A 21,094-nucleotide genomic window follows, 5' to 3' on the forward strand; every position below is an offset into this window, starting at 1 on the left:
ATACATATAAATTTATAGTATTGATAAATTTTTTAGAAATATAAATATGTATTTTTAATTTTTTTAAATATCAATATGGTTTTTGAAAATATAAATACATAATTTTACGTATTTAGAAGTATAGCAATCAAAAAAATATTTATACTTCTATAAATATAAAATTATACTATAAGTCTATACTTTTAAATATATAAAAATAAGTATGTGTACTTCAAAATGCGTATTTATATTTCTAAAAAGTATATCTTTTAGTTTTTTTTAGAAGTGTGTGTGTATATATATATATATATATATATATATATATATATATATATATATATATATATATATATATATATATGTATATATATAGATAGAGAGAGAGAGAGAGAGAGATTCAAATATTTTCAACAAATATTGTGTACCTAAATGCACCAATCGGAAATTAAGAAAAATTAAATCATTATTAATTAATATAAGGGTATGATAGTAATCTTGCTATATCTAATTATAGAAAATAGAGAAAATGACAAAAATAGTCATTTACACTAATTGCATTACAAAAATAGCCAAAAAAATCGAAATTACAAAAATAGCCATCAATTTCGCAGATGAGAAGGTCCCATCTGCGAAATGACCTTCTCATCTGCGAAAGTACAAGCACCTAAAGCACAGTTGTGCTTTAGGTGCTTGTACTTTCGCAGATGAGAAGGTCCATCTGCGAAATGGCTCCCATCTGCGAAATGCCCTCGATTTTGAGTATAAAAACGTTTTTTTCTCCATTTTCACTCTTCTTTACACAAAAACTCTCTCTAACTTTGGGCTTCTCTCGTAATTTTGGCTAGTTTTGAAGAAAATGGAGGATTATATCAACAATCCCACAAATATGGTTAGATTTTAACTTTTTTAATGTCAACAATCTCTTTATTTTATCATTTGTTGTATTATTTAGTGTTAAAAAAGGGTAATTTTGTTGTGTTTGATAGTTTTAATATTTTTTTAGTATACTTGAAGTTTAAATGCAAGTAGAGACAAGTAGAAACTGCGTAGATAATGTTTACAATTTGTTATTTTTGTTGTTTTTTTAGTTGTTGTATAACCTGAAATCTTGTATATTCTTATCGTATAATTGTTTATATAAAGTGCAAAATAGTCGTTTGTATATATATTTGTCGTATAAGTATAACATTTGTATAAGTTGAAAATTTGTCGTATATATATTGTTAGAAATTGTTTGTGTTTGTCGTATAAGTATAACATTTGTATAAGTTGAAAATTTGTCGTATATATATTGTTAGAAATTGTTTGTATTTGTCGTGTAAGTTGAAAATTTGTATAAAGTTGTCGTATAACTTGCAAAATTGTTAATTTGGTTGTCGTTTTATTTTTAAATTTTTTTGTTTATATGGTTATAAAATGTTAGTTTTAATTAGAAAGATAAAAATTGTTTATATATTTGTCGTTTAAGTTGAAAATTTGTCGTTGATATATTTGTCGTTTAAGTTGAAAATTTGTTTAATAAAATGTTTATATAATTATGTATGATATTGTTTTCTATCGTAAATATATTTGTTGTATAACTTGGAAAATTGTTTATATATGTGTATGTTATTGTTTTTTATCGGAAATACATATATATTAGTAATTAAGAAATTGTATTTGCAGTTTGTAATCATATATTTTTAAAAAAAAAAATTTTAGTTATCTAATTTGTTTTTGTGTTTTTTTTTGCAGCATGATTTTAGTTTAATGAATACGAAAGCCTTTGCGAACTTAAAAAGCTCTGGCGGTAACATGGGAAGTATTTGAAGTTTTAGATGATGCCCGACGTGCTATTTTCAAAGATACCGTCTTTGGTTATTTTATTGATGTCCCTCGTTTATAAGGGGACGCATTATTGTTTCATAAAATGTCCTTCATCAGATCCGGTCGGACCCTGTTTTATCTCCAGATGGAATAAAACGTTTATATTTTCGAGTAGGCAATACGAAAATGGTTTATGGGCCGGAAGAGTTTTGTTTGATTACCGGCTTCAATTTTGGGGAGTATCCAAAAAACATTGGGAGAAAAGGGTCGAAAAAATTAATAAGCAGTAAAAAAAGATGTTTATTGCGTGAACGACTATTTCCGGACCATACTAATAGTTCGGTGAAAATCGGCGACATGAAACATTTAATTTTAAATCGAACATTCCTAGCACTTGACGACGTTGATGCAGTTAGAGTATGTTTGATATATATTTTGTGTGAAGGTTTTTTGGGTAAAGAAGTTAATGATCGGGTGCCACAAGATTGGTTTTTTTTTTGCTGAGAATTTGGATCTCTGGAACAGGTATATTTTGTTTACGTTAAAAGTTCTATTTTATTAAAGTTATAATTTATATAATAATCAATTTTGTTTTTTTTGTTTTGTTAGTTTCGCTTGGGGTAGCTATCTCTGGGATTTTACTTATGTTGACCTTGAGGATACATGGAACAAAATACATAATTATTTATCATTTTCTGAGCGTGGTTACTAAAAAAAGTTTATAAATAAAACGAATATTGTTTTTAGTTGCACACGACACCGAAGCAAAAAAGAAGAACAAAAAAGAAGGTTGATATCAAATCAACAAGCCCCGTTCCTCCTCCAGTTTTTGGTGTTGCTCATGACTTCTCCATGTTGCGCCTGCAACCTTACGTAGCAGGCGGTGAGGTTGTCATCCAAAATTATGTATTGCATTCATATGATGTCCAACATTGTTTGTTTAATTTCGTGTTAGATAGAGATTTTTGGAGCTCATTGTTTGGGCATACACACGACGGATGGTTGGAGTCAGCGGTAAATTAATTGTTAATTAATTATTTTAAAAGTTAATTGTTTTTTAGTCAATAACAAAACTATCATGTGTGCAGCATATAACCATTTTGTACCGACTATTGATGGAGAGACGGTTTGAGAGCGACCGACATACAATAATGCCTCCAAATTTTTTTGTTTCTCATGCTTTGGAAGAAGGACAGGACTGGAGGGCGTTTATGGCTGGTATTGCTACGTACCCCAACTTCATGGTTGCTTGGTGGAATGTTGATACGGTAAACTTAATATTTTATATTGAAAATAATATCGTTTTTTTGTTATGTTTTTGTATTGTGATGTAAATAAACATAATTTTATTTTCTGATCCTTATACAGGTCTTATTGCCGATTCATTCATCCCCTAATCATTGGCTATTTGGGGAACTACGATTAACGTCAATGGAAGTGCATATTTATGACAGTCTTGGTAGAGGGGCTTATGAAAAATTCAAATCTGAAGGAATCTTTTCCAAATTTGAACGTCGGGTGACAAATTATTTGGACAAGATTAAGTATTGGGCTCGGAGGAACATCCCAAGGATTCCATTGAATATGCAATTCATTTATGAAGAAAATGTTCCCCAACAAAGTAGTCATTTGGGAGATTGCGGTGTTTTTGTTTGTATGTTTATGGAGCAATTGGTTTCAGGTCAACCAATACGTGTTCTTATTGACCCAAAGAACGCAGCTTTAGAGTTCCGTCTATGGATGGCAAAAATTAATTGGGGGTCTAGTCTTGGTCCTATGTAGTTGGATTATATAAATGTATATATAAATTAATGTTGGATTTCATTATTAGTTTATTTTTACAGTTTACTCAACGGATGACAAAAAATATAACGTTACGACAATTACAACAAATTAATGACCTACTAATTACTTATCAATACATACAACATAAGAACGACTACAACATTTGTTTTAACGTTACAAATACAACAATTTATTGACCTAACAACTTTAAAACCATAAAAACAATATTGAAAAGCTTACAACTTGTAAACAAGAACTGCCAAGAACAACACTCAACTACAAACCAACGCTATCTTTAACTTCTTATTTTCTGATTGAAAGAGCTTATTAGAGTTAGCTACTTTAGCTATTACCATAGAAGATTGGTCCTTCTCTTCATCAACCCAACTGATAAACCTGCATTTTGGTCCCTGTTAAATTTAATATTCACAGTAAGAAAATAAATTTTTGTGATGTAAACACGAGGGTTTAAATTTGAATGACGTTAACAACATGATACCAAATATGGGCAAGCGTAAAACAATCTTCCTGGGTTTTTAGCTGTACCCGAATCCTAACGATACGTTCTCCTCCGCAATTGCAGTATGCCATTAGCCTTCTTTTTCTTTTAAATCGGAGTTACTTTCTCAGTTAAATTTTTCATAATGAGTGACACCCATTTATAGAAGAAATCATATTACAGACAATTCTTTTTGATTATGAAATGAACTAGTTTGACTATGAATTCAAAAAGTTGAACTATAAAATGCAGACAAGTACATTCTATAGTATTGTCATGTCGGTCAGTGAAATTTGACTATGAAATGAACTGGTTTGACTATGAATTCAAAAAGTTGAACTATGAAATGCAGACAAGTACATTCTGTAGTATTGTCATGTTGGTCAGTGAAATTTGACTAAGAAATGAACTGGTTTGACTATGAATTCAAAAAGTTGAACTATGAAATGCAGACAAGTACATTCTGTAGTATTGTCATGTCAGTCAGTGAAATTTGACTATGAAATGAACTGGTTTGACTATGAATTCAAAAAGTTGAACTATGAATTTAAAAGGTTAAACTATGAATTTTGATCAGTAGAGATACAATATTTTCTATTTATAATTGCATTTGTTTCATATTGCATTTGTGTGATGATTGTAGAGCACTATCATCGGTATTGAAAATGAGTAGTTACAGCGAAAGAACCTTTTCTCAACTACCAATTTTCTTGCATAACCTTCAAAGAACAAATCCTAATACCTTCACAGCCATTAAGAAAACCGATACCAACCGCTTTCAATTCTGTTTTGTGGCTTTAGGTTGCGTGGTATAACATACTTCTTTTATTGAGTTATATAATAGTTCATGGTAATGTATCTCGATTAGTTTTTACTTATCACTAATATGTGTTCGTTTTTATGTAGATTCGTACCTTCCATAGGTGCATGATACCGCTGATATATGTGGGTTATTTACCCCTTCTTGGGAGCTTTCTGACAACAATGTACTTCGCAGTGGCTTTAGATGGAAATCATGAACCACTACTCTTAGCAATTGGTTTGGGAACCTTACAGTGTGAAGAATCATGGAGATGGTTCATGATGAGGTTAAGAGATTGTTTAGGTGAGGACATAGAGGTTGGTTTCATAAGCAACCTGTGTGATAACATAGACTTTGGTGTTCAGAGTGCCTACCCGGATTCCTATCATGGATATTATCCTAAAGATATAGCTCGAAAGATACGTGAGTCTGTCGGACATAACAATACGGAAGTCGAATCGTTGTTTTGGAAGTCATGCAATGCATATAGCGTTGATGATTTTTACTTGTGTTTGGAAAGGTTGCAAAGTACATGTAGGAAACCACCTTTCTGCACCTTGATTATGAGTCCAATTTACTGGCTTGACGATATACCGATTTCAAAATGGACAAGAGCATTTTTCCCAAAAATACGTTACAATGTTAAATCGATTGACGTCCCTGAAATTTTGCAAATTATATCCTCACGTGAGTTTCCTATAACAACGATAATTGAGTTAACCACCACGTCGATACAATCAAAGTATGCTGAACGGGCCGAACTGGCTGGTAAGGGAGATTGTTATATTTAGTTTTTTTTATTGTGCTACTATTTTTATTAAAATATCAAATTTTACAGGGAGGTTGTCTGGTGGGTTGACCCCTTACGTTAAGAGTAAGGTTCAAAAAAGTCTCAACAAGTCTTATAATTGTAATGCAAGACGTTTGTATGGGGATACATTTGAAGTCGATGACACTTTTGCCACCAGCAACGTACAAGTTGAACAAAGGGTATGTAGTTGTGGTAAATGGCAAAAAAGCGGTATACCATGTGGCCACGCTATAACATGTCTAAGAACCCGTACATCTGAGTCCATTCAGAGAATGGTTGATTACAAGTTCACTAATTATGTGTATCGACTTGCATATGGATCTGAGTTGGTGAATACTATACCATCACATGTGCATTGGGAAATACCAAATGAAACGGTGGTCCTGTTACCTCCCTCAATGCAGTAGTTATTCATGTAGCACCTTTATGTTTTATGTAGTATTATGTATTAGTTTTTTATGTACCCCGTTTTTATTTTAGTGTTGTGTTATGTATTAGTTATCCATGTACCCAGTTTATATTTTATGTCGTATTATGTATTAGTTATTTATGTACCCCGTTTATATTTTATTGCATTCTATATATTGGCTATTGACGAAACAACATACATTAAAAGAAATGGACGTTTATTAAATAGTAACGACTAGACACATACAACAACAAGTAACTTAAATAACAAAAAACAATTAACTTAACCAACATGCATATTAAAAATAAGGGACATTCTTTAAAAGATTGCATGCATCTAAGTGGGTAAACTCGCTACCATCATATTCAAAACGGTATAGTTCCAAAGCCACCTGCCGTAGAATGTCTTCATCCGTATTTGCATGTTCGTTATCCAACTCGTTATAAGAAATTGTTTCACCTTCATTTTCATATCCAGAAACTTCGCTTTGACATCTCTTCTTCTTCGATATTGAGTGCGGTTCATTAAATGGTGAAACAAATGACAGACACGAGACCAAAATGATCCAGCACGAACTTGTGGGGGACCCGGTGGAAAATCCACCTCTACAGTTGTAATCCAAGCTTGAACCAAAGCGACCTCCTCTGCGTTCCTCCATATATGTGGTGAGTCCATAATTGCAAGGAGGGAAGTAATACAATACAATTACAACGGATATTGAAATCTATTTATAACTACTCCTTACTTTCCTGGTGCAATGACTTGTCAACTCAAGCAGCAATGTATTGTGTTGTCATTCAACCAGGGATGAATTGTCAACTCGAACAGTGATCTGTTGTGTTATAAGTATAGTACACTGCATTCGTCAGTTAATTTTGACTATGAATTGCAGACATATTAGAAGATTGGACTGCGATTTTGTGTAGAAACTACTATAAATTGACCTTAAGTTACATGCAATACTTTATTAAATTAACCAATAAAGTTGTTCAAATATTGTTTTTTAGATTCTACTCTCTTTGTTTCAATCAAAATGAGTTCTATATCATGGAGCAATGAAGAGTTCTTGGTTCTTACGCATGCTTATATTCATGTGTACGAGACAAGCAAGTTGAACGATCCAATGTTTTGGAGCCGTTTAACCAATATTTTCAATGCTGAAAACCGAATGGCTACAAGAAACGATCGTGACGAACTAGACATCTTAGCAAGATGGTATGAAATGAAAACCGAAGTTCTATTATTCAACGATCTTTATATCAAAATTGACGACACCCGTTTAAATGCTACTGAGGATGTCATCTTGGAAGCTGCTAAGGAGGAATACAAGTCATTAAGTAACGGGTTGGAATTCCAGTTTGAAGCCCCTTGGAATATTTTGAAATATATCCCGTTTGTTTAAAATCTATTTTAGTTTATTATTTGAGTACTAGGTTATTTTCATGTACTAGGTTATTTTCATGTATTTCTTATGTATTTCGTTTGTTTAAAATCTATTTTAGTTTATTATGTGAGTACTAGGTTATTTTCATGTATTTCGTATGTATTTCATATGTATTTCATTTGTTTAAAATATAATTTAGTTTATTATGTGAGCAACTCGTATGATTAACTTGAGTTAATAAATGGCCATTGCATTAGTTATCACAATATATTATAATACATTAGTAACAAGGATTCCATGAACCATTAAAAACATCACAACAATTACATGAAAAACAACGACATAATACGAACAAAGCATTAACGTAAAACACAAGTCCATGGGTTATTCTTAACACAAATTAGAGCGGTCTACTTGAAATACTGTTTATCTCTAACAACCTTCCAAACTTCCTCATATTCGAAGTCTCTGCCGTCATGCTCACAGATGTAAAACTCTGTAACAACTTCCAAGAACTCTTCTTCGTCACGATAACGAACATTGTTACGTTTCGCATAACTACATGCTCGATTGAACCATGTCACTTCTTCCTTTACATCCATCCACTTAGTAACAACATCTGATTTTTCTCTTTTTTGTCCTTTTCCCATCTCATGGTTAAACAAAGATGTGATGCGACTCCATTCATCACCAATTAGGCAATGCGGGGGAGCAAGTAACGATTCACCATCCTTAACACTTAGCTAGCATCGTGTTAGAACTAACACCTCGTTTGTCGTCCATGGCCTTTCAGAATTGGAACCAGGTACTTCATTCGAAGAACTTGCTGCATTCGACGACATTTCTAATAATGGGAATTCGTTTCGTTTAGGTGATTTGGGTGTTTGGTTTATAGATCTTAAACATCTATTTATATAAATAAATAGACTATGAATTAATACTTTGACTACGAAATGGTTATATTTGGACTACGATTTTCAGCTTTATGCAGTGTTTTGTCATGTCAAACTGTCATTTATCTCTTGTCACTTAAGGGTCCCACTGGGATGTGCAGGTTACTACAGTGACTTGTCATTACTGTCTAGTCATTTCAAAGTTGGACTTCTCATTACTGTCTAGTATGTATAAATACCACTTATTGCTCCAGTTTAATACAATATCGACTTTATTATGAGTTCCTCACACAAATTCGAAATTTGCTCATGCAACGAAGTAGATTGTTACTACTGTGGTTCGGTAGACCCTTTTTTTACACCCTCTTCAGTCGGGCCATATACGTCACATGAAAATTTTGAAGAATTAAAGAAGGATGAAGTACAACAAGAAGAGGACAAAGAGTCATCCCGACTTCTCACTCAACTTGCTAATGATATAGATTCGGAATGCAAACAAGCTCAAGAATGGATTGACCTTAATAAAAACAAAATCAAAGAGCATAAAGATTGGATAAAAAAGAGTAAGAAGGCAATCAAAACGACTGAAAAACGGCTTGCTGAGAAGGATGAGCAGTTGATACACATTATGGTAAAAAAGGATCGTTTCGAAGACAAAATGAGAATTAGGGATGACTATATAACAATGGAGAAAGAGAAGTACCCGTTGCAGTTCCCTGAGTTTAAAAATTAGTTACAAAGTTGTTGTAATATTATCATGAAACATATTAGGTTGCCAAAGGATCGTTTGTTGTTTTTTTTAAATAACATGTTGTAACTGTTAAAATAAATCTGCAAACTATATTTTATAATATAAAGGCTTCATTCATTGTTATAATCAACAAACTTAACTAAAATATGAAAGCATAGCAATGTCTTGTAAGAGTTAATAAAAATATTGCAATACATAATAAGCTAACAACTCGTCATTACTCTTAATTTCAAGGTTGTTTTATATCAAAATCAGCGTTATAGGTTTGTGAGCAACCCGCTGAACCACCAATATTATATGCCATTTCTGCAGTAGAAATTATGTGACCTGCTCTACTACCGGACGCCCTTCCAGTACAATTATTTCTCGTGTGTCCTAGTTGACCACATGTAGAACACTCTTTTATAATTGGACCCTCGCCTTGGGATGGAATGCGGTCTGTGTTTCTTGGCCTGCCTGGCTGACGTTTATCCATTATAGGTGGCTTAACAATCATCAAATCATCGGGGATCTCCCATTCGGATGGCTTCGGCAGAGGGTTTATTGATTCCTCATATGTTTTCCTCAGTGTTTCGGTAAGGTAAGCATTTAATGCAAACCTCGAGCAGTCTTGGTAATTGTTCACTGTTAAACATCTTATGACATGACCACAAGGTATCCCATCAAGTTGCCAATGCCTACATGTACATGTCATATGTTGAAAATCAACAATCACATTTTGTGCCCCCTTTTTGACCTTGCATTTCGTATTTGAGATCATGCGAACATCCCATTTGGTAAAAGTTTTCTTGTTTTCTTTTACAACTTCATCCGCCCAAGGGGTAAGTGTTGTTGTTGCTTCCGCTAAAAAAACAGCCAAAATGAAGAAGTTAAGATCAATAACATCAAAACTAATAAAACATTAATATTACAAATTTACTTAATACCTGCAAAGTTACGTCTTTGAAACCACCATTGTTGCATTGTAGCACGAAAAAAATCAATCAACATAAGTATTGGCACCTTACGTGCGTGTCTAGATAATGCATTTATAGACTCCGCACTGTTGGACGACATAAGATTGTATCGATTCCCTTTAAAATGTGCCCTTGACCAGGTTTCTGGATTTATACTTTTTAAGTACTCCCATACTGGTTCTTTTGTCTTTTTCATAACATCCATGGCAGCATCAAAAGCATCAACTGTGTACGCCCTACACGCCTCCCAAAAAATTCCTTTAATCGTCTTACTCTTGCCGAATCTAGATACTATGTTGAAATACAAATGGACACCACATATTCCATGATGAGCGTGAGGAAAAATGTTGGCAACAGATGTTGCTATAGATGGAGACCTATCAGATATAATTGTAAGCTCCTGCATATTTCCTATGCAATCATGTAGTTTTTGAAAAAACCATGTCCAAGAATCAGTACACTCATTTTTGCATATACCATATGCAATCGGTAATATTTGGTTTTGTTCGTCCTTAGTAACTGCAAGTAGCATGGTACCTTTGAACTCGCCCTTTAGGTGAGCTCCATCTACTACTAGGGTCGGCTTACAAAAATTAACAAAAGCTCGTACCTACAATACATTGTATATCTATTCAAATACACCAAAATAAATATTAAAAAATTAAATTAGGATATGATAATACTAACCGAGCAACCGAGTGCGACGTACAAAAACTCAAAGCGATCATCAGCATCTGTTTTAATATGTGTGACAGTACCTGTATTATGTTTGGCCAAGTTGTGACAATACGCTGGAAGTTTGGTAAAAGAATCCTCTTTCGTACCCCTTAACGACAACAATGCATATTGCTTCGCACGCCATGCCTGATGGTATGAGATATTGATATTCAATTGAGCATTCATATCATTAACAATTTCTTTTCCCCGATAAACTCTACTATAGTCTTCAGCCAAAACATCAGCAACATATTCACCCAAAACATATTTGTTTGTTTGTAACACCCCAAAGTTTGGAAAGTCAAGAAAAGAAAGAAGACCTCAATTTTAAGGAGAGACTCGGCGAGTCCAAGGAGGGACTCGGCGAGTCCGAGCGGGATCCGGGTTGAGGTGTTAGCGACCGACTCGGCGAGTCGGCCAAGGAGACTCGACGAGTTGGGTCTGAACGAGGAAAACCCTAAATCCGGGACTTGGAGCCTATTTAGGCGTCTCATTCTCTTTCCTAGGGTTCCTTTAGTGCCTCTTTACCCCCAGAACATCAACCCTAGCCGCCATATCCGTTTTTGAGCTAGATCTTGCATTGAAGAGAGCACTATAAGCTTGGAGAAGGAAGAAAAGTCTTGGAAGTGCAAGAAGGGACTGTAGATCCGAGATTGAGAAGACATTTCAGATCAATTGGAGGTAATAAGCTGTTGATTGGACTCCCTTTGCATCTAGATCTATTCTTATGTGTGAGTTTTGGTCATTATTGGTATGATTTGTAACCAATTCGAGTTGGAGGTTCAGATCTGAGGTTGCTACCTCAGATCCATGTTGGTTTTGGTCTTGAATCCCCTAAAGTATCAGCCCTTGGTATGTTGAAGAAGCATGTTTGCCATAAACCCTAGTTTAGTGTGTTTTGAGCATAGATCTCTCAATCTACACGTAAAGTTTGCCACTTTACGTGGGGAATAGACCCTAGAAGTATGGATCTATGAGTTGGAAGTTCTGTTTGGGTCGAAAAGCCACTGCATGGATTGAGGACTGGATAGACTCGGCGAGTCCTTCGAGTGGACTCGGCGAGTAGCTTGAAGATGAGGAGGAACTCGACGAGTAGGATGAACAGCTCGTCGAGTCGGTTGAAGTTAGGCATGGACTCGGCGAGTTGTATGAACAACTCGACGAGTTGGTTGAAGATTGCCTTGGACTCGGCGAGTCTATTAGTGGACTCGGCGAGTCAGATCGTGAAACCTCAAACCCTTCGAGTTGAGACTCGAATCAGTGAGTCGGGTGGTGACTCAGTGAGTTGGACAGGACAGGACTTGGAGCTAGTTGGACTCGGCGAGTCATGGACTGACTCGGCGAGTCGGGTCGCGAATAAGAAAGACCCTGAGCTTATGAACTCGGCGAGTCTTTAGGAAGACTCGGCGAGTAGGGTTGACCTGGAAGGTTGACTTTGACCAGAGTTGATTTAGTTGACTGTCAGACTAAGTGTTATATGTATATTGATAGCTCGGAAAGCCAGAGGAGCAGCGGTTCAGGAGATTGTCGAGTAGCAGCCAGAGGTTTATCAGCAGGGCTCAGCAGTTCAGGTGAGTTTCCTTCCAGTAGGAACGGGTCTAAGGCCACAATGCTGGCCCGTTTAGCTAGCAGTAGTTTTCGGATGTTGATCTGGTACAGTAGTTAGTATGTTTGATGTCTTCGTGGCTCAGACAGGAATTATGTGTTATGTGTTCCGGGCTACGGCCCGATGTAGTATGCAGTATATGTGAGTTTATGCCAGTGATATGTTATGATATGCTGAGTACAGTTAGCTTCGGACTTCGGTCCAATGGAGGGGACAAGGTCCCAGACAGTTAGCTTCGGACTTCGGTCCGATGGAGGGGGCAAGGCCCCAGTCAGTTAGCTTCGGACTTCGGTCCGATGTCAGCTTCGGACTTCGATTCGATGTAGGGGGCAAGGCCCCAGTCAGTTAGCTTCGGACTTCGGTCCGATGTCAGCTTCGGACTTCGGTTCGATGTCAGCTTCGGACTTCGGTTCGATGTAGGGGGCAAGGCCCCAGATAGTCCGGACTTCGGTCCGATGCAGTGGGCAAGGCCCAATATGTGATTTATATGCTTTTGTGTGGTATGTGGTAGATTGGGGGAGCTCACTAAGCTTCGTGCTTACGGTTTTCAGTTTTGGTTTCAGGTGCTCGGTTTTCAAAATAGGAGCTCGGGAAGATTGCAGAGCACACACCATAGTCAGTTAGCCTGGGAATGTATGACTCTGATAATGATATTATGTTTTGAATTTAATACTCAAAGGTTATGTTTGACTTATGATACGTTGATATAAATCTATTTTTAGTAATGTTTAAAAGAAATTTTTAGTCATGATTTTTGGGTCGTTACATTGTTTGTCGATGATTAGGTTGCAACAATGTTGAAGAACATGTGTGTACATCAACAAATTTATTCACTTGGAAAAGTCCATCAGAATTTTTAATTGCTTTTGCTCTTAGTAACCAAGAACAATTTTTCGAAACACACACAGCTTCATACCTTGATTTGGTGGATCTACTTGTCCTCGTCTGGAAACCTTCTCGAAGACATTTTTTACCAATACACCGCTTTAAAAGTTCTTTGTTCTTAAATATACTCTCACATTGAATCTTTTGAAGATTCATGTCTACCATCTATGTTGGGATATCTTCATTAATATCAACTGGCCATGCTGGTACAGGGGGCATACCATGAAAAAGGTTATCGGGAAACTTAGCTTTAACTTCATCACCCAATTCATCTCTATCGGAATTGCTTTGTAGCTCAGTTATATCTAAACATACATCACCAACATCAACATAATGTCCGTAAACATGATTTTTTTCATTTTTTTGACTTGAATTTTTTTTCTTTTTAGTTTTATCTACCACACGCCTATTCATAAGTTTAACTTCTTGTTCGGCAAAATCATCACAACGACCACCCACATGATTAAGATATGTACCAACATCATCATCACTAACAGACTTGTAATTCTCGGGATCCACATAGTGAATAGGTGAATAACTAACATTAACATTTTCAGCAACACTATGAAACTGAGGTACACTAGGAGTATTGAAAGTACCTATCGGATCGTTGCTCCCTTTATAACTGCATAAATTACCAACAAGCTGGTTTCCAATTTCACCACCCCCATTAACCTCCTCAACTTCATCAACCACCACAAACACTTTCACAGCCCTTCCTCCACTACATTTGATTACGTTTATCAACATTCTAACATCCATGTCTTCAACTATAGCTATATAATAATTTAATTCAGGATGGTGGAAACGAAGACTAATTCTATATTTGTCTAACAAACCAATTTTGCTTCTTACCAAAGATACAAAATCACTATAACTAATATACTCAGAAAATATCAAAGCGAATTCAGAAATACCTCCCTGTGGACATATGTATTCCAGATTAGTTCCATTAACTTGCCATCTCCCACCGGTTACAAGACAAACCAAATATTCAATCATTTTTTGAGCAAATTGTAGAGAGAGTTCCTAAACAAATAACAACCAAAATGATATTTTTTCTACAAAACTTTTTATATAGCAACATGATTTCGTAGTTAAACCAATTCATTTCATAGTCAAACTTAAAAAATAATAATAATAATAATACAAAAAAACCCACCATTTCGCAGATAGAGTGAGAGTATTTCGCAGATGGACCTATTCCATCTGCGAAATTACCCCTATATATACAGCAAAAATATTAAAAAAAAATAACTTCTCATCTACGAAAGTACAAGTACCTAAAGCACATTTAGGTGCTTGTACTTTCGCAGATGAGAAGGTCATTTCGCAGATGGGACCTTCTCATCTGCGAAATTGGTGGCTATTTTTGTAATTTCGATTTTTTTTTGGCTATTTTTGTAATGTAATTAGTGTAAATGGCTATTTTTGTCATTTTCTCTAAAAAAATATTTAAACCATTTAATATCCCTTTAATTTAGTAAAGTCAGTTTTAAAACCCTATATATCATCGACCCCTTTTTGCCGAAACCCATAACCAGTTCATCACAATTGTTGACACCATTCACCATTGATAGAAATTCCACTACCCAGTTAATGGCAGCTGGCGCCGACGATTGTGTGGTGGAAGAGGAGAGTAATAAGAAGGTTATTATAAGATTAAGGGGAAAACCTGCTGTTATGAACACTACAAAGCATTTATGGGTTGGGGCTGTTGCTGCCATGGTTTCAAGGTTTTCGTTTCTTCTTATTTACATCTTCGAATTTTCAGTTGAATTTATGGCCAAAAAGAAGTGAAATTTTTAATCAATCTTGAAAATTTTAATGTTTTTAACAGAACATTTGTTGCGCCACTTGAAAGAATAAAGCTTGAATACATGCTTCGTGGTGAACAGAAGAATCTTTTCAAGCTAACTAAATCAATCGCTTCTTCTCAAGGTTTAAAAGGGTTTTGGAAGGGAAACTTCGTTAACATTCTTCACACAGCTCCATTTAAAGCCCTGAATTTTTGTGCATACGATTCCTATAGAAAGCAACTTCTCCGGTTAACCGGAAATCAAGAAACAATAAATTTTGAACGACTCTTCGTCGGTGTTGGCGCCGACATGACTGCTAGCATTCTTTGCTTACCACTCGACACTGTAAATTGACTAAATTCCATCAACTCTTTCTTCCCATTTATTAATTTTTTTATTTATATAATAAAAGTCATCGTGGGATCTAACAGACTCGAACAAAGTTAGTGGCGCCTGGAGGTGAATGATTGGGAGGTGTGATAGGGGTTTTTCGCCATATTATTCAAATAGAAGGATTCTTTTCTCTTTATAAAGGATTGGTTCCTTCAACTTCTCTCGCGACCTCTGATCCAGAAACCGTGTTCAACATCAAATACTTCTCTCGCGATCAGCGCTATAACCGCCCACCCATCCGCCGCACCATGTTGAACAAAGATGATATCGTTAAAGCAATGAAGGAGAAGTCCACGTTTGATGTTGTTGATTTCACTATGGTTTACTTGACAACTGTAGTTTAAGAAGACTACAATGTTTGTGGCAGAGGTTATTGCAAGTAATCAGGTCAGAATTAAACCTTAATTCCTAAATTTATTGAAATATACTTGAGGTTTTGTTTTTCATTTGGGGTTCTGATTTTCCCTGAACATTGCTTGCTTAATTAGCTTATTGATGAAATGAAAAGTGATATATAGCTGAGTCACTACAAGTTATTATACAATGTATTCTAACAGAATACTGATTTTTTTAGGAACTATCAAATACACAATATAGTAGATTCTATAAGAATACATTATGCTTTGTATAGTGTATTATGTTAGAATGCACTCGGTTAGAATTTAAAATGATAATTACACTTTAGGTTTAATGATTCTTTAAGAATGTTTGTTAAAAATTTTATAATATATTTTGGTTGCACAATAGTAATGGGTAATTGTATGATGCTATAAATGGTAATTGCATATATATATTCTATCAGAATTGAATGGTAACTACACTTTATATTTAATGATTCTTTTAGAATCTTTGTTTACCTGTTATTTTTTTTTTTTGTAATAGATGTTTCTCTTGGATTATCTTTTTTTTGTAATAGATATTTCTCTTGGATTGTCTATTATTCTTTTTCTATGTATTTTGTCATATTCTATGTATTCTGCCAGAATATATAAAGTGATAGTTAATTGCAAGTAACATGTTTTTAATCATTATTAGTTTTTGTTGTATTTTGTGATAGGAATGGCTGGAAGAATGCTATGAAGACCTAATAGGAATAACTTGAAGAATGAATAAAGTTTGATCATACTCTCAATAGGATGTTGTTATTTTTTTAGAATTTTATTAATTTTTGTTGATTTTCTTTTAAAATATGTATAATTATATTAAAATGTATAAGGCTTTTAATCTGTAAGAATATGTATGAATTTGTATTTAAGTTCGAATGTATACGAATATATTAGAATGTTGTTATTTTTCAACCTCGGATTCAAGAATGTTGTTATTCTTCAATAATATTATAATATAATAAAATTCTGAAAGAACATCATTCTAACAAAAAAATATATTCTAACAGAATAAAATCGGTTATGTATACAAATTACGTTAGAATTAAAATTAAATTAATTAAAAAAATTCAGATTTTTAAAATTAAGAGATTTAATTATCCCTGAAAATCCGAAATTTCCTTTTATAAATGTAGTTAATTGTCCAAAATACCCTTTTGCCAAAATTTGTGTGATTATATGGTAAATGTTATCCGATTGTAATATCATACACCCTCAAATCATGTTTATTGATTAATTTCATTCGTTGGTCCAGATCTGTGCATTCTGGCACACAATAGTTAGTAAAAACAAAATAACCTAACTATATATATATATTTCAATTTTCAAAAAAAACTCATAGTTCAGCTGATAAAGCTAGCTAGTCACTATCAAAAAAACAAGAACAGAACAAGGAATCAGGAATCAAGGCAACAAAGGATTTTGAAGCCAATGAACCCAATCCAGTTTAACCTTAGTATTACGAAACCAAAACCAATTAAAAGAAAACGTTGAAGGAGATACTCTCTATGCTTGCTAGACTATATTAATGATTGATGTATTTACATGGTTGTGACAAACAATCTCATAGTTCTTTTTTTTTTTGGTTCTACTCCCTTCTAGAAGTGGCCAAATTAGAAATGTGGAGCAAGTATTGGATGAAATGCTGAAGGAGATTGGTTTATTCTATTCAAGTGTCGGTTTATGATTTATGTTACTCTGATCATTAATTATTCAGGAAGCTAAAATGGTTCTGTCTAAGCATGTTTGTACAAAGATACTCTGTATGCTTGCTACGCTATATTAATGATTGATGTATTTATCAAGAATAGGATAATTCTTTGGTGCTAAGATCTCGTGTAGAAAGTTTTAGCAGCTTTGGAAGATTGTGTGACATTTAAAGATACTGTGGTTGTGATTCTTAATTGATCGGGACATCTAATGATTTGGGTTTTCTTGTTTTTGATAAAGTCTATGATGTTTCCGGTTGAAGGAGGTAATTTTGTTTGTATATGTATTTGTTATTCTTTTGACAGTTTTATTGCATATATAGTCGAACTTTATCTCCTATGTCGACCCTTATCTCCACTAGTTAAGAACCAAAAGTTCAATCCATTGGATACAATGATTCTATTGATAAATATACGAAACATAAAAGTTTAATTTGATACAAATAAACTTACAATTTAATCTTTGGTAACTACACAAAGTTGGAACTTAATCTTCACGACATTGAATGTTTCAATACATTGGATACAATGATTCTAGTCGTGTGATCAATGTATACTTACATTCAACTAATGACATGTTTATTCATTTTTGGAGTGTGATTCCACTAACATTAAAATTTGCTGTGGTTTCTGTTCCAGAATTTAGGCATCCTTTGTTGAAATTCCGGTGGTCGCCGGAAAACTATGGAGGCGGCAGCTATCAAGATTCCGGCGGTTAGAGCCCATATCTCATACACCCTGCTGTCGTTTGTTTTGTGATAGAAATAGTGAAGCAAGTATTTGTGTCCTCCTAATTCCCACTCTTTTTCTCCTCTATTTTCATTCTGAATCATCATCCATCAAAATCCCACTTTTTTAAATAACCCCATGTTTCTTTTCCCCTTTAATACAAAAAGAAAGATTAAAGAGAAAAAAAAAAAAAAAAAAAAAAAAAAAAAAAAAAAAAGCATGAATACGCACCTTGAGAAACATTTCCAAAGGAGCATAGAATATTGATTCTACTTCTTCAGTATTTGGAATTGGATTGAATGCTTGTTTATCCCATAATATTCCAATCACCGGAACCACACTAACATTTCCCTAAAATTCCGTTTTATCAAATTAAGCAATTTTATACACAAGTTTCAACTTGAAGACGAATTGTGAAGTTCGAATAATCAAAGTTGTCTAGATAAATGATGCTTAAAATTTGTTCAAGAATATATGACAACATACCTTGGTTACAAAAGGTTCAAGAACAGTAACAACATCTACAAGGGCTGGATTCAATCCAATTTCCTCCTCAGCCTCCCTCAATGCGGTTCGAATATCATCTGTATCCTCTTCGTCGGTTCTACCTCCTGGCAAAGATACTTGCCCTGCAAAATAAAGCAGAACGGACTCATGTCAAGTTCTTTCGGACATTTAATCAAACATCTAATGTGCACGACTTTCTTTACCAGAGTAGGATGACAGTTTCGATGATCGTTGAGTTAGAATTACATTGATATCGTCTCCTTCCTCGAACAGGCATATCAGAACTGCAGCACGGTTGGGGTTTTTGGATCTTTGGGATTGGTTGGATTGACCAATTGAGGGGTCATCTGAAATTGGGGAAACAGACTTCGATTGACGAAATCGTTGAGACAAGTCCAGTAGCTTCTGTGATCTTGTAAAGTTATTATCTGAATCCATAAACAAGATTCAACACGTAATACTGTAGAAGTGGTCCTCAGTTCCTGTTTGGTGGCAAGATTTATTGGTTACCGGTCAAAATTGGAGTACGGGCGACTAAATCGGCTTGTTTAATTTGTTTATGAATTTATAAATTCTATAATATATAATTTTTTATCATGTTAATTTTATTTTATTAATTATAAAAAATAATTTTTTTGAGATCCAATAAATGATCCTTGTAAAAAAAAAACAATTTATATGTTGCTTTCCACCAAGACATTCAGTGCAAATTCCCTTCTCAACCTTGAACTTTGGCAAACCTTCTACCATTCCCTTTCATTCTAGTGTTTCTATGCTTGCATTGCTAAGATGCCCATACCTTTGGTGCCATAATGAAGGTAGATTTTCTGCATTTGTGTACAGAAAATTTGACCCCTCTTGCATCTCGGTTTCACCGACTTGCTCAATCAGTGGGAACATGCGATTTGTACTCACACTTTGAAATATCAAACCCTTTTGTAGATGGTAAAAAGGACTTTATATTTAAAGAAAAAAAGAATGTTATAGTTGGATGACTTTTAAAGTTAGATGTTATAAAAAGGACTTTATATTTAAAGAAAAAAACGCACTACTTGCTTATATCCTTGTACGTTGATAATAAATATGAAATGATAGTTTGGAAAAAAGAGTTACTACATAAAATTTGAGTATGTAGTTTGGAAAAAAGAATTATATAATTTGAGTATGTCCTAGTGTGTAATGGGATTTTGAAAAAAAAAAACAAAATATGCAGAAAATCAGATTTAACAAAAGGAAACCATTATTGATAAATTTAAATTATAATAACTAATCAAAGATTTGCAAAAAAATAAATAAATAAATAAAAATAAAAAATAAAAAAAAAATACAAATTTACAAAGATAGAAGTTTTACCTATAAGCTTATAATGATTATTTAAAACTTTATTTATATATATATATATATATATATATATATATATATATATATATATATATATATATATATATATATAATATGATCTACATTATTTATGCAATATCTGATAAAACCATGATTCTGTACAATAAAATATAAGTTTGAATAGAATACAATTGAAATAAAGAATAAGTATACATTATATAAAAATAGCAAAAGAGATAATCATTGTAAGTGAATAACATGCTAGTGGGCTGAAATATTTGTTTATTTATCACAATTATAATTGAACATTCATTTATTTTTAATTACAACTATTTGATATAATGTAAAGTGGAGTTTTAAAATTTTGGGATGAGAGGATGAATGGTTCTAATATTTAAAATTTAATATGGTGATTGAGATCAAGGAAATGAGGGTGATCTTTTTATTTTTAAACCGTCATGTAAGAAAACTTATAAACTTTGAGTTATTTATGTTTAGTTCTATTAATTTTTTTCCATAAAGTAGACATTTGATTTTTTATTATTATTATTCAAAAGTGCCACTAATTAGGTGTGCAAAAGGAATTGACTTGAATGTTTTAGCTTGAAATTTTGGTGCAGACCTCTTAAATTATTAAGGGATAAGACCTTAAAAAAGAAGGGCGTATTCATCATTTTAAACCAAAAGCAAAGGGTATTTCCATCAAAAGATTAAAATTTTAAGAACATGTTCACCAATTCCTCCAACTACTTTTCCCTTAAACAGAGCAACCAAGTACATTGCTATTAATTGTAAGAAAATGAAAGTGCATTGCAATAATAGGTAAGGAGTTGCTATTACATGTAAAAACTAAAGTATATTCCCTATATGGGTAAAAATAGTCAAGCCCATTGCTATTTCCTTCAATTTCTATCATGTAATAGATGTTCACATTATCCAACAAAGCAGCT

The 21,094-nt window shown here is 33.7% G+C and overlaps 3 protein-coding genes across 3 annotated transcripts; 2 read left to right on the forward strand and 1 right to left on the reverse strand.

Annotated features, from left to right (window-relative positions):
* Nucleotides 1-2,886: 2,886 nt before the first annotated feature.
* On the forward strand, nucleotides 2,887-3,567 carry LOC128133458 (uncharacterized). The gene is made up of 2 exons (XM_052770915.1): nucleotides 2,887-3,053; nucleotides 3,154-3,567. Exons 1-2 carry the CDS (start codon nucleotides 2,901-2,903, stop codon nucleotides 3,565-3,567), a joined length of 567 nt encoding a protein of 188 aa, XP_052626875.1. The 5' UTR covers nucleotides 2,887-2,900.
* Nucleotides 3,568-14,703: 11,136 nt separating this feature from the next.
* LOC111885453 (probable mitochondrial adenine nucleotide transporter BTL2) lies at nucleotides 14,704-16,749 on the forward strand. Its single transcript, XM_042901855.2, has 4 exons — nucleotides 14,704-15,019; nucleotides 15,124-15,427; nucleotides 15,514-15,862; nucleotides 16,533-16,749. The coding sequence occupies exons 1-3, from the start codon at nucleotides 14,883-14,885 to the stop codon at nucleotides 15,547-15,549; spliced, it is 477 nt and encodes a 158-aa protein (XP_042757789.1). The 5' UTR covers nucleotides 14,704-14,882; the 3' UTR covers nucleotides 15,550-15,862; nucleotides 16,533-16,749.
* Nucleotides 16,750-17,978: 1,229 nt separating this feature from the next.
* Nucleotides 17,979-19,291, reverse strand: LOC111884571 (nudix hydrolase 15, mitochondrial). Its single transcript, XM_023880879.3, has 4 exons — nucleotides 19,007-19,291; nucleotides 18,783-18,925; nucleotides 18,528-18,647; nucleotides 17,979-18,391 (listed from the first exon to the last, which is right to left on the reverse strand). The coding sequence occupies exons 1-4, from the start codon at nucleotides 19,239-19,241 to the stop codon at nucleotides 18,179-18,181; spliced, it is 711 nt and encodes a 236-aa protein (XP_023736647.1). The 5' UTR covers nucleotides 19,242-19,291; the 3' UTR covers nucleotides 17,979-18,178.
* Nucleotides 19,292-21,094: the final 1,803 nt, after the last annotated feature.

Source organism: Lactuca sativa, chromosome 4 (assembly GCF_002870075.4).
Source record: "Lactuca sativa cultivar Salinas chromosome 4, Lsat_Salinas_v11, whole genome shotgun sequence".
In the NCBI taxonomy this organism is placed as follows: Eukaryota; Viridiplantae; Streptophyta; class Magnoliopsida; order Asterales; family Asteraceae; genus Lactuca; species Lactuca sativa.

Bases quoted from the DNA above. Each gene is read 5' to 3' on its own strand.
- LOC128133458 (XM_052770915.1), top strand. From the start codon at position 2,901: ATGGAGAGACGGTTTGAGAGCGACCGACATACAATAATGCCTCCAAAT. The intron at 3,054-3,153 runs GTAAACTTAATA...ATCCTTATACAG, and splicing joins CTTGGTGGAATGTTGATACG to GTCTTATTGCCGATTCATTC.
- LOC111885453 (XM_042901855.2), top strand. From the start codon at position 14,883: ATGGCAGCTGGCGCCGACGATTGTGTGGTGGAAGAGGAGAGTAATAAG. The intron at 15,020-15,123 runs GTTTTCGTTTCT...TGTTTTTAACAG, and splicing joins GTTGCTGCCATGGTTTCAAG to AACATTTGTTGCGCCACTTG. The intron at 15,428-15,513 runs GTAAATTGACTA...GGGATCTAACAG, and splicing joins TTTGCTTACCACTCGACACT to ACTCGAACAAAGTTAGTGGC.
- LOC111884571 (XM_023880879.3), bottom strand. From the start codon at position 19,241: ATGGATTCAGATAATAACTTTACAAGATCACAGAAGCTACTGGACTTG. The intron at 18,926-19,006 runs GTAAAGAAAGTC...TTTATTTTGCAG, and splicing joins GAAACTGTCATCCTACTCTG to GGCAAGTATCTTTGCCAGGA. The intron at 18,392-18,527 runs GTGCGTATTCAT...ATGATGATTCAG, and splicing joins CTTTGGAAATGTTTCTCAAG to AATGAAAATAGAGGAGAAAA.